General features: G+C 32.6%; 1 protein-coding gene across 2 annotated transcripts in view; it reads left to right on the top strand.

The window, feature by feature from the left end:
• LOC130901087 (colorectal mutant cancer protein) overlaps positions 1–15,710 on the top strand; it is an 86,244-nt gene that overhangs the window by 59,559 nt on the left and 10,975 nt on the right. For both annotated transcript variants that reach the window (XM_057812180.1, XM_057812178.1), the window contains exons 4-5: positions 8,594–8,735; positions 11,506–11,609. In XM_057812180.1, the coding sequence (XP_057668163.1) occupies positions 8,594–8,735; positions 11,506–11,609 (246 nt within the window). The remainder of the gene's footprint in view (positions 1–8,593; positions 8,736–11,505; positions 11,610–15,710) is intronic.

The following is a 15,710-nucleotide window of genomic DNA, read 5'->3' on the forward strand; positions in this document are numbered from 1 at the left end:
GTGGGCGGTAATAAAGAAAAGTTTAGTGAACACAATAAAAATTATTCCAGCATTCGGTCATCCCTTGTTAAAAGAAATTGAGAGGGTTAAAGAATAAAAATTTCACATTTTCGGAATTACGTGTGTTAACAAATTATAAATTTTATTTGAAAATACATCTAAATAGTGAAAATAATATATGAAATTGATTCAATGGAATTATGAACAATTATAATTGTTAATAATTGACATAACCATAAGTAATTATCATTTTATCATAGAAAAATACATATGGAAAAATTGAAACTTTAATAACTATTTTTTTTCTGGCGAAATAGGGTAAAAAAAGATCAAGGGGTGTGGCGGAGGGGTGTTAAAAATCACGGGAAGTTGTTTTATAAATAGTTTTCTTTAGTAGAGCCTAACCTAACTTAAAAACAATGACCGACGCCTAATTCCACCTTCCATATATTGTAATTACCTCCCCACAACCCCAAGTCGATAGGGGGTGAGGAATAATTTATAGGTAATTACCGTTTTTTCATCTTATTTTGTTAATAACAACTGGAATGTTTTACATGCAACAAAATTCTTTAAAAACATTTTACAAGAGGTGATTCACAATCCAATATTTTTAGAATCTTTTTTCAGTTTTTGAACTTGTTGACTAGACTATCAATAAGCAATGAGTTCCTTTTCGTTTTTTGCTAGGAACGCCGTTGCAACGAACGTATTTATGGTGACTAACGATAAAAGAATGATGTTAAATGCATATAATCCAATAAACCGAACATGTGTATTCTGAATAAGAGAATTGAGGAAAACGAATTGAAAATGATAATTAAGGAAAATCCTTTTCATCGCGGAAACTTGATACAGTTTGAATTTTTCATCGCATTTTTCATAAATTAGATTTTAGGTGATAGAGATAGAGGGTAGTCTTTTTATAAAGAATCGATTTTCCATTTGGGTTGACCTAGAGAACGATCACATTTGCCCAACCCACAGAAACGCATTGGCGTACCTGAGCTATAGAAAACCTAAAAAATACTCGATGAATTTTTTACTCAAACTACAATGGAACAAATTAGTCACTGAATGAATTTCTTGGTCGTACGAGGCTTTTCTGAAAAGTTTCCTACGTTACAAACAATCCATAATCATTCTCATTTTTAAAGAAATAATAGACGTATTTTATAATGTCCTCGTCTGATGGAAATCTCTCTACAGCAGAAGAAAATCGCTGGGTGCCAGATGTGGTGAATACGGTAGATTCGAATTCGAATTTTAGCGATCACCGAAATTTGAGACTATGCATTGTGCTTCAAGTTCTTCAAAATCGCTGTTTTGAAATTGCTTCTTTGATCTTATCAAGCAATGATGCATAATACCTACTCTCCTGTTAATGTTTTACATTTTTGAAGTCGTAGAATATAATCCCATGACTATCCAAAAAATACAGCCTTTCAGTTTGATGAAATCGTCTATGCCTTTGGATTCTACTTTCTGAACTTGGATGATTCAACGCCAAAAAACTGCCTCGATTTATTTAAAACTCTCCAATAAGGTCTGGAAAATGTTTATTCGAATTCCTGAATTAACTGGATTAACCTAGAGATGGCGGTAGCTACTTGAAAAATACCACACAGTCTATACAGCATATGTTCCAAGTTTGAAGACTCTACGTTGTTTAGTATTTGTTTGACAGGCATCAATAATGACCGAAAGGCATTAGCCCCACCAATATAAAAGCTGAACTAGATTCTACTCTAGGTGAGACTGCTCCTTCGTTATCAACAGTAAAATATTGGGTAGCAGAGTTTAAATGAGGCTATATGACCTGTGATCACCACAATTGCAGTAATTGTCCAAATGAGGTGACGACTCCAAAAATGTTGAAGAAAATCCACGAATTGTTACTGGTCGTCGTCTGAAAGTGCGCGAGCCATCAGACATTGTAGGCTTTTCAAAAAGTGCTTCATAGTTAATGGTGTCAAACTTATAGAGCATCACATGATTTTGCACAATGATGTGCATCATCGAACCTTTAGTCCACAACTTTAGGCGCCCCAACGAAGGTAACGATCTCTCTGCACTGGCATTGCTTACTGGCACAATCTAAATGCCTTTACTACTGAAACTTATATAAAATTCGATAAGACTCAGTGATTTAAGGCAATTCTCGGTGCTAATGTTTGAACATTCTTCCATTATCAGTTCCACAACGAAGGAAGAATTTTTTGTTATTAGTTCTTGTTAATCTTTTTACTTGGAACCAAATTTATTCGATTAGTTTTGAAACACAGTATTAGAAGGTAACCTTAAAACAATGTGACCTTTCTTCTTGGACATTTCGTCTGTAGTATATTCTTTGGCAATTATTTTTGTTTCTAAAACTATGAGTTGCTTCTTTGTATAATGCCCTTCGAAATATGAATATTGTTCAAGTAGAAACTCTTGTATGTCTGCTTTTAAAGAATATTTAGTTGAAATTTTACGAACTTTACTGATACGAGGCGTTATCAAACACAATTACACTGCTCGCATGTAGTGCTGGTACCAATTTTTTTGTGAAACAAGACTCGAAAAAGATACCTTTAATATCTTAGTAGTAACTTAAAGAGATAACCTCAACATGCTTCGAACTTGATAATGACGTTCATTATTTCCAAGGGAAATTAAGGATTTCACTTTATTACATTCACATATAGATTACAATTTGAATAAATTAACTTAATTCAAGGATTGAACTAAATAATTTCTATTTATACTAAAATAAATGCTGAATTAGTGTTTACAAAATATAATCTTTTGACGTTTTAATTTTAGTCTGGACTTTCCTAGATTCAACTGGAACTAATTTTTTTTATAATGTTATTTATCTATACTTTTAAATGATTCACTGATTCCGAAAATTAAATATTGTAATGCGGACCTGGACAAATTGCTTACTATTCAGTTCGTAGTGGGGCGTCTTTTAACTTCGTAGTATAAAATTTTGTGTGAAATTCGAATATTTTATGCACTATTTCAACTGTTGCAATTCCATATTTTTTCACCACATTCAGAAATACGAGAAATAGGAAGCGATATATTTAACTTGTGTCGGCTGTTGCGAGACCGTCAATTCCAATCTCTTTTTCAACTCCTACATACTCAATGTATTTTGAGATATTTATATCTATACATTAAATTGCAGTACGAGTTCTTTCCAAGTTATAAGTTTATTGATATTCGATCTATTTGATATATCATATGTAAAATGAATTTTTTAAATAAACATAACTTTCTATTTATAATAAAATAAATGCTGAATAAGTGTTTACAAAATATAATCTTCAATTCTAAGTCTGCACTAAGTCTGTCTAGATTCAACTGGAAATAATTTTTTTATAATGTTATTTATCTATACTTTCAAATGATTCACTGATTTTGAAAATTAAGTATTGATAGAATAGATATATTGAGAATACTTCGGAATGAACTAAAATACCTGGAATGATTCCTTTGCTCAATCCCTGATACATTTATAAATAAACCAATTAGTCAATCATCACGTCAAATTATAAACTATTATGAATAGACTCACGATAGAAACTGATGAGTCTGATTCTGTGTGTGCATACAGTAGAAATCCGATTTCATGAGAATCACATCTCAGAATCAAAATGGATCTTGTAGAGAAACGCGCGTTGATTGAATACTTGCGTTTATAGTAGTTGAAGTTAACGCGAATTCAATAAGATTTGGGGGATATATGTGGAGAATCTGCAGTCTCGTATAACGGTGAAAAGGTGGTGTCGTGAGTATTGAAAATACTTCGAAATGAACTAAAATACCTTCTCCATCTCTGATCCATTTATAAATAAACCAATTAGTCAATAATCACGTCAAATTATAAAAGATTATGAATAGACTCACTATAGCAGCTGATGAGTCTGAATCTGTGTGTGCATACAGTAGAAATTCGATATCATGAGAATCACATCTCAGTATCAAAATGGATCTTGTAGATTAACGCGCGTTGATTGAATACTTGCGTTTATAGTAGTTGAAGTTAACGCAAATTCAATAATACTTGGGGGATATATGTGGAGAATCTGCAGTCTCGTATAACTGTTAAAAGGTGGTGTCGTGAGTATTGAGAATACTTCGAAATGAACTAAAATACCTTCTCCATCTCTGATCCATTTATAAATAAACCAATTAGTCAATCATCACGTCAAATTATAAACTATTATGAATAGACTCACGATAGAAACTGATGAGTCTGATTCTGTGTGTGCATACAGTAGAAATCCGATTTCATGAGAATCACATCTCAGTAACAAAATGGATCTTGTAGATTAACGCGCGTTGATTGAATACTTGCGTTTATAATAGTTGACATTAACGCAAACTCAATAAGATTTGGAAGATACATGTGGAGAATCCGAATATCCGTTATAAACAATAAAAATAAATAATAAAATATAACTTCCAAAATATAATATGCAACTATGAATTATTGTACGCCAATGAATAAGTAAAAGTTGTCGTTTGTTTTTCGCTGTGTCCGTTTTCGTAAACATCCGGCGACAGATATTATGATTATTGTTTTGTAATGTTAATTTAATCTGATTACGATGTCCGCCTTACCACGAAACAAACTTTACTACATAAAAAAGGATACCTAAAATCGACCCAACTCGTGTCTACAATAACTATTTCATTTGTAATTCTATAGATTACGTTAAATGGACTCAAACCGAAAAGTAGTTGAAATAATGTATACGGCACATCAAATGGAATTGAACGTTTCTAGAATGGGGATTGGGGGGTTATTCGTTCATTTAACGAATCATCCCTTTTCTAGGTTGATTCCAAGGCCTCAATCTACCTACTACTTGGAATTTCACCGAGGAAATGGAAAGCTGAATCTAGTTTATAATACCCGCATAACTAAAGTATTTTCAGTAAACATTTTTTCGTACCATATAGTTGTACATTGTAAAGCATTTGCATAGATTATATTAAAAACACCTCTTATATTTCAAATAGTTTTGTGCAATGTTGTTGCTACGAACTTTTACTATTCAACCAAGTACCTTCTCTATAACAATTATCTCCATCTATGGAAACAAAGTCTCTCCATGAGATGTAATTTCCAAATGCTACTTATTGTAACGTTTCACTTCGATCATCCAATTTAAATCCAATTTAAAATATTGAAATTACAAAACTATTCATATGATTGCATAAGTTAGTAGTCATGTAAGCTGCTACAGACAGTTTCCATTGCATCATTGCAATTCATGAATTCGTATTACGTCTCATTTTCTGTTATTCCAATTCCGATCTGAGGAAATTTACATAACGTTGAAAGCGAGTTGATTCGATGACCAACTTGCTCAATTTTCTTCTCGCATTTGAATACATATTAACATCCATAAACTAGATGGTTAGCCCTGCTTGACAGGAGACTAATTTCTAATATATTGTTTTTGAAGAATCAAGTATTTTTCAAAAAATACTATGATCTACCAATAGGACAGAGATTTATGCATTGCGCTACGCTACGCTTCGGGAATCGTGGCGCGCAATCCAAACTCCTCATGTGCTTATTTACCAATATACAAATCTTCAACTTTCTGCCTCGAAATGGTTTTTTTTTCTGTAAAGCAAGTTGATTATAATCAACATCTAGGCTCATATATCAAATTTAGAAATCAGGTGACAACTATTAAAATAAAAAATTCATACTTGGCGTGTTGATACTGTCTTGAGTTTTTCATCTGCTCATTTTTCAATACGTTTTCAGAATTCTTCGATCCTGATCATTGATCGCACTGCTTGACCAAGGTTGTGTTCTTAATAAACTCTTTCTTTTACCCTTTTCCTTACAAAAAGGATCCATTTTGTGAGGTCTGAAGACTAACATGTCATATCATTGTTCCCAAAACTGATTATTTTCTATAGTTTGATATCGAATTTTGTTGAATTCTTTGATAGAAAGATATTTTCAAATTTTGAACGTTGTCTACCTAAGTAATTGATTAGGAATTGGTTGATTTTATGTTCAAAATGGCCTACGCTACGCTTCGGGAATCATGGCGCGCAATTTCCACTTTCCATACACAAAGAATCCATTTTGTAAGGTCTGAAGACTAGAAGGTCAGTCAACATGTCCAATCATCTTTCCAAAACCTGATTATTTTCTGTAGTTTGATATCGAATTTTGATGGTTTCTATGACAGAAAGATATTTTCAAATTTTGAACGTTGTCTACCTAAGTGATTGATTAGGAATTGGTTGATTTTATGTTCAAAATAGCCTACGCTACGCTTCGGGAATCATGGCGCGCAATTTCCACTTTCCATACACAAAGAATCCATTTTGTAAGGTCTGAAGACTAGAAGGTCAGTCAACATGTCCAATCATCTTTCCAAAACCTGATTATTTTCTGTAGTTTGATATCGAATTTTGATGGTTTCTATGACAGAAAGATATTTTCAAATTTTGAACGTTGTCTACCTAAGTGATTGATTAGGAATTGGTTGATTTTATGTTCAAAATAGCCTACGCTACGCTTCGGGAATCATGGCGCGCAATTTCCACTTTCCATACACAAAGAATCCATTTTGTAAGGTCTGAAGACTAGAAGGTCAGTCAACATGTCCAATCATCTTTCCAAAACCTGATTATTTTCTGTAGTTTGATATCGAATTTTGATGGTTTCTATGACAGAAAGATATTTTCAAATTTTGAACGTTGTCTACCTAAGTAATTGATTAGGAACTGTTGATTTTATGTTCAAAATGGCCTACTGCTCGCTTCGGGAATCATGGCGCGCAATTTCCACTTTCCATACACAAAGAATCCATTTTGTAAGGTCTGAAGACTAGAAGGTCAGTCAACATGTCCAATCATCTTTCCAAAACCTGATTATTTTCTGTAGTTTGATATCGAATTTTGATGGTTTCTATGACAGAAAGATATTTTCAAATTATGAACGTTGTCTACCTAAGTAATTGATTAGGAACTGGTTGATTTTATGTTCAAAATGGCCTACGCTACGCTTCGGGAATCATGGCGCGCAATTTCCACTTTCCATACACAAAGAATCCATTTTGTAAGGTCTGAAGACTAGAAGGTCAGTCAACATGTCCAATCATCTTTCCCAAATCTGATTATTTTCTGTAGTTTGATATCGAATTTTGATGGTTTCTATGACAGAAAGATATTTTCAAATTTTGAACGTTGTCTACCTAAGTGATTGATTAGGAATTGGTTGATTTTATGTTCAAAATAGCCTACGCTACGCTTCGGGAATCATGGCGCGCAATTTCCACTTTCCATACACAAAGAATCCATTTTGTAAGGTCTGAAGACTAGAAGGTCAGTCAACATGTCCAATCATCTTTCCCAAATCTGATTATTTTCTGTAGTTTGATATCGAATTTTGATGGTTTCTATGACAGAAAGATATTTTCAAATTTTGAACGTTGTCTACCTAAGTGATTGATTAGGAATTGGTTGATTTTATGTTCAAAATGGCCTACGCTACGCTTCGGGAATCATGGCGCGCAATTTCCACTTTCCATACACAAAGAATCCATTTTGTAAGGTCTGAAGACTAGAAGGTCAGTCAACATGTCCAATCATCTTTCCCAAACCTGATTATTTTTTGTAGTTTGATATCGAATTTTGATGGTTTCTATGACAGAAAGATATTTTCAAATTTTGAACGTTGTCTACCTAAGTGATAGATTAGGAACTAATTGATTTTATATTTGAATTGGTCGGTCATTCAGAGGTAGAATTTCGAGATGGTGGTTTATCCTTTCGCGCAATATCCCACTGTATTTACAATTAAAATCATGCGCGTATGGTATGTATGGAGAGATGAAGATGAAGTAAGACAGTCTTGTTATGGTAAGTGAAATTGCAAACTACTAGCTTTGATATGAAGATAAAGTTTTACTATTCGTAAACAAAATGGCTACATTCGATCCTTTGAAGTCTTCTTATACCATCTTCGATTAATTTTTCTTTTGATTGCGAATCACTGTCGTCAATGTTTTAGCTGATGAAGTTAACGACACAAGTAGGCAAAATGAATTTATTTCGTACTCAAGGACGAAAATCAATTGAAAATATTATTGAAAATTAATGTATATCAAAATCACTATTTAAATTTATAATTAACACTTCAAGAATATGATCAATCATTGATTCCCTGCGCTATTAAAAAAATGCGTGTTTGTAAAAATAGATGGAAACAAGATGACTTCAGATAAGTAAAATAAAAAATTATTTTTCCATTAAAGCGCTCGTATAATAACAGAAAAATATAACCCTCTCATGATATTTATTTTTAGAACGGCAAAAAAATCCATTTCGAATTTTTTGTTTGTTTTACCATAACGATTTCGATAGACCGCGATATTGCGCCGTGTGGCAAAAAATATTGACCTAACGCAAACCCTCGTCATTCCTACTTAGATTAAGGTTGTTATTTCAAATAAAAAGATTTCGTATTTCGGATCTTGTGTCACTATTATTGTGCCTTTTCTTTCTGTGTCGGGCGCCAATTTTATATTATGAGTTCAATTCAATTGTTATTTATTTTCAGGAAAGACTGCAACGTCAATTAGATGATCAAGCACAACGTTATGAAGAACAATTGACCGAGCTACATTCTGTTATAGCAGAATTGACTAGAAAATTACATCATCAGAGATCGCTGGTTATAGCTGAGGAGGAGGAAGTTTCAGGTAGGATCAAATTTTCTATCTAACATTGTATTCAACCATAATTAGCGCCCACTATAAATAGTAAAGTTCTTCCAATATCAATTGCAGATTATAAAAACCCTTGCCCACAATTTTGGTTGATCTACCATAGGCGTAGATACCTCAATTATTTTTGTGTTTAAAACCACTGATTTCAGTTTTTCTTTGCACGTTTTTCGAATATGTGAATGATCCACAGCAACCTCTTTCGTAACTACTTGATAAATAGAAAATTTATTTACTCTAGTTAATTCAACATTGAATATGTTTAAAATAATTTGCTGTGTTTGTATATCTAAATCTTTATTAATAAATTCATACCTGTCTTTGTTCTCACTACACTGTGCATATTTTTATTTATTTAAAGAAATTTATGAATTAAATAAATCTCACCAAGCCACTCCACTACTTATCTTAAGAAATTGGGTACATACGCCTTCCGACAACTTCCGCCAATAGAAATACATTTATGTTTACGATTCGATGTTTTCATTGGTAAACAGTGGAGATAATGAGTCCACGTGGACTGACGGGGTGTTAGAGTAAACATTTTTCTTTTCTTAATTTGGTATGAGTGCCGTGCGTATTAATGAAATATTGATTGTTCCTCGCATAACTGTGTTTTGCAATTGATATTGGAAGAACTATAAGTAAATTAGGATTAATTTTGGAAGTATTGATGAGAAAATATATATCTCTTTTGAGAATAGGATCTTTTACAAAAAATCGTTGCAAGTAACAATTTTCATATGGCGCCTCATAAAATTGGAAAATTTATTCTGATTTTAGGTCAATTTTAATGAACAAAATTTTTGATGTTTCGATCTAATTTCGGCCTTTATCGAAATATAATAGGTTCAAATATTAGTTTAATCATATTAGCGATGTCGGCTTGGAATGAGAACTCGTATAGACATTTTAGGCACTTTGAAAGCTGTTTCAAAGTCTTATCAAATCTCATAACCGCGTCTTAAGATCTTCAAGGTAAAAGGTAAAAAAATCGTAGCTTCTTTCTCGTTTTATATGTATGACCTTAATGCTATTTTGAATGTTTTCTCACAAATCGAACCTACAACATAAGGCAACGTCTATAATAGTTACAAGTTAAATTATAGAGGTCTCTTATGGGCAAACAGTCACAATCAAATTTTATTTTTTCAAAACGATCTGATAATTAATCTACTATCTGAGATGCCCCAAAAGTAGTTAAACAAATCAAATATATGATTTTTTTACCACACACTATATTTGGTTTCATTTTTGAATTCTACGTAGAAAACAAAGTCAATTCTGAATAAGATATCATATACCTTGGTGGGATATTTCATTTTTTGCATAAATGAAGAATTTAAGTGGAAGTTTGAACCTGATGAATCCATTTATCTTAGACAAGTGAAGGTTACAACAGTGATTTAGAATCCCTTGAACTACATTCTTGAGCAAAAAAATCGACACCCCTCCAAATCACTGATAAACAAACTGAACACGAAATTATGTTTTTCCTGATAAAATCTTAAAGCTCATGTCATTAGCTTCAACATTATATAACAAATCATAATGTTTCTTGTTCTCTTAGTCCAAAAATTTGTTATGATCGATAACCACCCATTTACAATAGTGGTAAGTGACCCTTATACGAGGAGTTTTGACATAGACAAATAAAAACAAATATTTATAATTGGATATACAAAATATTCATTAAGATCGATACGCATTTCGATTGTGGTACTTCCAAAACTAGTGATTTGAACGCTTCTTCAGGTGTAGAAAAACGTTGACCTCGCAATTTAATTTGATTTGCGGGTACAAGAAGAAATAATTGGGTGCCAAATAAAGACTGTACGGTGGACCCATCAATTCGATGATTTGATTGACCAAAAACGCTTCTGTTTGAACTGATGTGTGAAAGCTCGCATTGTCATGGTGAAGAATGATTCTTCTGCTATTGGTTTCCCAGAATTTTTCAACATTTCGACGTTGCTCTGATGTCCAGCTTTTTCGAAGACACAGGCGACTATTTTCTTCGAAGTTTTTCGTGCCCGAACAACTTTTGTTGGATTAGCCCGTCTTTGAAGACCCATACAGTCGATTATTGTTTAGTTTCTGATTCATAAGCATAGATCTATGATTCATCGCCTGTCACAAACTTTTAGACGTCTTTTCAAGCACTGCGATTGAATTTTTTAGTATTTGCACCGATCGACACGAGCTTTTTTCAATCGATTGTCAAATTATGCGGTCTCCATCGCGAAAAAATCTTTTCGACGGCCAAATGTCGTGCAATATTGAATGTTTCGCGGATGAAATTAATGCTAAATCTCACGACGATGTTGCGTCATCAGTTTATGTATAGTATCAATGTTTTCTGTAACGACCCTCACGAAATTCATCCTGCTGTTGGTTCAATCCACGTGGAAAATCATTGAAAATCATCGCGCGAAAATGTTCACGATTTATGTCCATATTTTCATCAAGATGAATGTTTCAAGTATCTGCAAACGACTCACTCGTAGGACATTAAAAATTGTCGAACTTCATGATGGCAATGTAATAAAGAATCATCTACGTGGTTGGGGAAAAAATAGTATATCTTCACCTGCAATTTGGACAATATCGCGGGCGAGAAATTGAAAAATATAGAATACAATACAATTTATATTTTAGCTTTATCTACGATAATTTATATATGCCCATAATTATTGTTGACCGGAGTCAACAATAATAAATAATTTATCATTCTTTTATTTTACAGAATCGTGCACAAGCGCTCATGAAGAATCGGTAACTTGTCCGTTAGAAGTTAGTGAGTTGGAACCCGTAGATAATGAATTGTCAGACGTTGATAATAAAATACCAGTGAGTATATCAAATGATTTATTCTGTCAAAAATTAAACTATTTTACTATTAATTTCGAAAAAGTTCAGGTCGCTAATTATTTTATTATTACAAATGAGGTTATTTAGATAAAAACACACATAAACACATATTGTATACAAACTTCTAATAATTAATTCAAAATTGATTTTTATGACCCAGGAGATGAACATCCAATATTACATCATAATTAATAGACGAATAATTTGTAAAATTAAATGTTTAGTATGATTTTTTCACAATAAAAATAAAAAATTTTTGGCTAAAATTCACAAAGTTTCATTTTAGAGTCAATTGATGATCATTTGAAAAAAATTCGTTTTTGTTACTACATCACTCAGAAAAACGCTTTTTTTGGCTAAAAATCGATTTTATTCATCTTCTTCAAGAGCAACACAATCATTCCAACGCTTCTCTAGCATCTCGATGCCGTGCTTGTAGAAGGATTTGTCTTTTGCCTCAAAATTGACTTCAGTTTCAGCAATTGCTTCTTCATTTCTTCCAGTAAGCATTTTTTTGAGATTAGTAGTCACTGGGGATCAGATCTAGACTATATGGTTAATGAAAAAGCAATTCGAAGTGTAATTCGATCAATTTAATCATTGTTACCATCGACTTGTGAATCGGTGCATTGTCTTGATGAAACAGTGGTTTTTTCTTCGACATATGAAGCCATTTTTCCTTTATTTTTGCATTCAAATGATCCAACAACTCTATGTAGTATTTGCTATTGATTGTCTCTCCCTTTTGGAGATAGTCGATGAACAATATTTCATGAGCATCCAAAAATACTGAGACCATAACCTTTCCAGCTGACTGTTGTGTCTTTGGACGCTTCGGACGTGATCATGATCGTTTCGATTGCGGAGTGAAGTGATGGATCCATATTCCATCCATTGTCACATATCGACGCAAAAAATCTGAATCATTATGTGTAAACATGACCAAAAACACCGCTCTGAATTGTGAGTAAACGCAACTCATGGTCAAATGTTCATGCATAATTGTAAACACACTGCCTTCTGATATCTTTACGGTCTCAGCTATCTCAAGCAATTTCAATTTACGATTAGATTTAACCAATTTGTGGACTTTTTTGATGTTTGCTGGAGTAACCACCTCAATTGAACGACCAAAACGTTCACCATCATCGATGTCTGTACAACCACGTTTAAATTCATCAAACCAATAACAAATAGATCTTTTAGATGGAGTAGAGTTGGGATAACAATTTTGAAGCTATTGCTGAGATTTTTTTTTATCAAGAATCATTGATAAATTAACGAAGTTATTTTGAAAATAACAGAAGTAGCTTCATTTTGAATGACTGTCACTTTTTTCTGAGTAGTCGAAACGTCTTAGAATTATTCCATTTTTCATGACGAAAATCCGTTAATACATCGATCAAACGCAAAAAATCTATTTCTTGCGAAGAAAAAACCAGAAAAACATACTATTGGTTAAAGTAAACCTGGAAAAATATAATTTTGAAAAAGGAAATTCAAGAAACTAGATTTTATGCTAAATAGAATTTAGAAAAGCCAATTTTCGACAAAATTTTCATGAAAATTCGTTAATACATCGATAAAACCCAAAAAAATCTATTTTTGGATAAGGAAAATCCAGAAAAACATATTTTTCGATAAGGAAAACCCAGAAAATTCGTTTTCTTGTTAAATAGAATCTATAAAAAGCCAATTTTTGATCACGAAAATCAGTTAATACATCGATCAAACGCAAAAAACCTCTTTTTTTCGAGGAAAACTCAGAAAAACGTATTTTTGGTCAAAGTAAACCTAGATAAACATAGTTTTGACAAAGTAAATTCAAGAAAATTAGATTTCATGTTAAATAGAATCTAGAAAGAGCCAATTTTTGATCAAATTTCCACGAAAATCCTTTAATACCTCGCCCAAACTGAGAAAAATCTATTTTTGGATAAGGAAAACCCAGAAAAACATATTTTTGACCAAGGAAAACCCAGAAAAACATATTTTTGACCAAGGAAAACCCAGAAAATTAGTTTTCTTGTTAAATAGAATGTAGAAAAAGCCAATTTTCGATCATGAAAATCCGTTAATACATCAATCAAACGCAAAAAAATCTATTTTTACGAGAATCTGAAATTATTTGATTAATTTTCCATTAGTTTCAATGAAATAAAATCAACATTCTCGTTTGTTATTCAAAGATACCGAAAACAAATTAAATCACTAGTTTATAGCTCTTGTTTGCTATTAATAAAGTTGATAATTTAAGTTTGAAGCTTTAATATCGTGAAGTAACATTCACGTTTTGTTCAAAACAAGTTAATATCATGAATCACTCTTCTATTTAATTACCTGACCTTCATGTGATCTCAATTTCAAAGATTTATAGCCAATAACTAGATACTTTCAAGTTGGAAAACTTGCATCTAATGTATCTCAAGATATATACCACGTTAACATATTTCTCGAAAAGAAGGAAATTTATAGGGCCAACAAAAAGTGTTTTCCTCTTTTTAAGAAAAAAATAATGGAAAATAAATAAACCGCCAATAGTATATTATACACCAAGACGGTGACCGAGCACCAAGATTAATTCGCGAGGGACTTTCCTTGGAATGTGACATACCTGTTATTGTAAGACAAACCGCCCTTTGAAGCTTACCTACTGTTGTGTCTCCCCAATTTTGGCCACCACAACACATTTAAATATCCAGTTCATCATTTTGTGTTTTATATCCCATGTAAGATCGTTTCCAGGTACTGACTCGAGCTCAGTCTCTGGTCGAAGTTCATCCATAAAAAAATCTTCTTTACAAGCTTTTAAAGCAGTGCAAAGTGATTATTAGAGAGATTCTTTGGGATAAATATGCGCCTTTAAAATTTATTTAAAAAAAAAATGAACCCTAGTGATCATGCATCAATTCCTTCAGGCAGATCATGATAAAAAACATCTTCAAAATCACTGGTATATTGTTAACTTACACATTCATCAATCACTAAAGGTCGAATCCCGCTAGCAACACGCCACGCCACCCAACGCTATACCACGTCGATTTAAATGGTACATTGTTGTGTACACGTTTGTTGTATATCATGTTGCAGTACTTTTTCTATTAACAACACTTGTTGTATTTCGAGTTAATCTTTAATATAAACCCAATGTGATAAAACTTTTCCGTAGACTGGCATAGAAAGGTATTTATACGTCTTAACATGCGTAGGTTATATCGTCCCACGTGGGATGGCATGGCGTAAGGTGAGCTGAGTTTGTACGCACAAAATTGAAATATTTGATACGTGGCGTGTGATGGCGTGTTGCTAGAGAGTTTCGGCCTCAACAGTATCTAACCCGTAAGTAATAACCTCTGACAGCCTGTCGGTAGTACTTTTGCTTGACAACGATACAACTGTCTCTTCCTGTTTATTATCCTGAATAAGATGTATATACAAAATAATAAGTTGAATGTTATATATACAGGGTTTGTTATATTTTATCGTCTTGTTTCTAGCGGCACTTGCTTGTTAATCTTCTCGAACTACACGTTTTTTATTAATCGTGTCCTACAATTACCACTTATAACGACCTTCTGACTTGTCAACAGTTTCACACTGAATGATTGGGAAGCAGTAGAGGTTTGTTGACTCTTAACACTAATCCCTAATATCTGTTTCGATAAAAGGCATCTTCAGGTGAAGGATGATTAAAATTGTGTTCATTGATTCCAAGGAATGAATAATGAAAGAGGGCGTGAAAGTCATGAAAATTGATAAATTGATAAATTACTGAGAGAACGATGTTATACTTTCTGAAGATTGAGAAACCAGAAAGCGAAGTAGCTTTTTATTATTGGAGTTTGAGCTTTGGGAATAGACGCATGATTATGTAGGTATGGACAGTTAAGATGAAGATGTATGACTATCCAAATGTCATCGCAACACTGAAAGTGACTATCAATAAAAATGATTCAACAACTTTTTTACTTCTTTTTAGTTATTTGATTGCAGAATCAAACAACAAAAACATTATCTTTCTATTCATTATCTCAATATTTTAAAATTCTTCTACCTTTGCTTATAAATATATATATGGAA

Source organism: Diorhabda carinulata, chromosome X (assembly GCF_026250575.1).
Source record: "Diorhabda carinulata isolate Delta chromosome X, icDioCari1.1, whole genome shotgun sequence".
Taxonomy (NCBI): Eukaryota; Metazoa; Arthropoda; class Insecta; order Coleoptera; family Chrysomelidae; genus Diorhabda; species Diorhabda carinulata.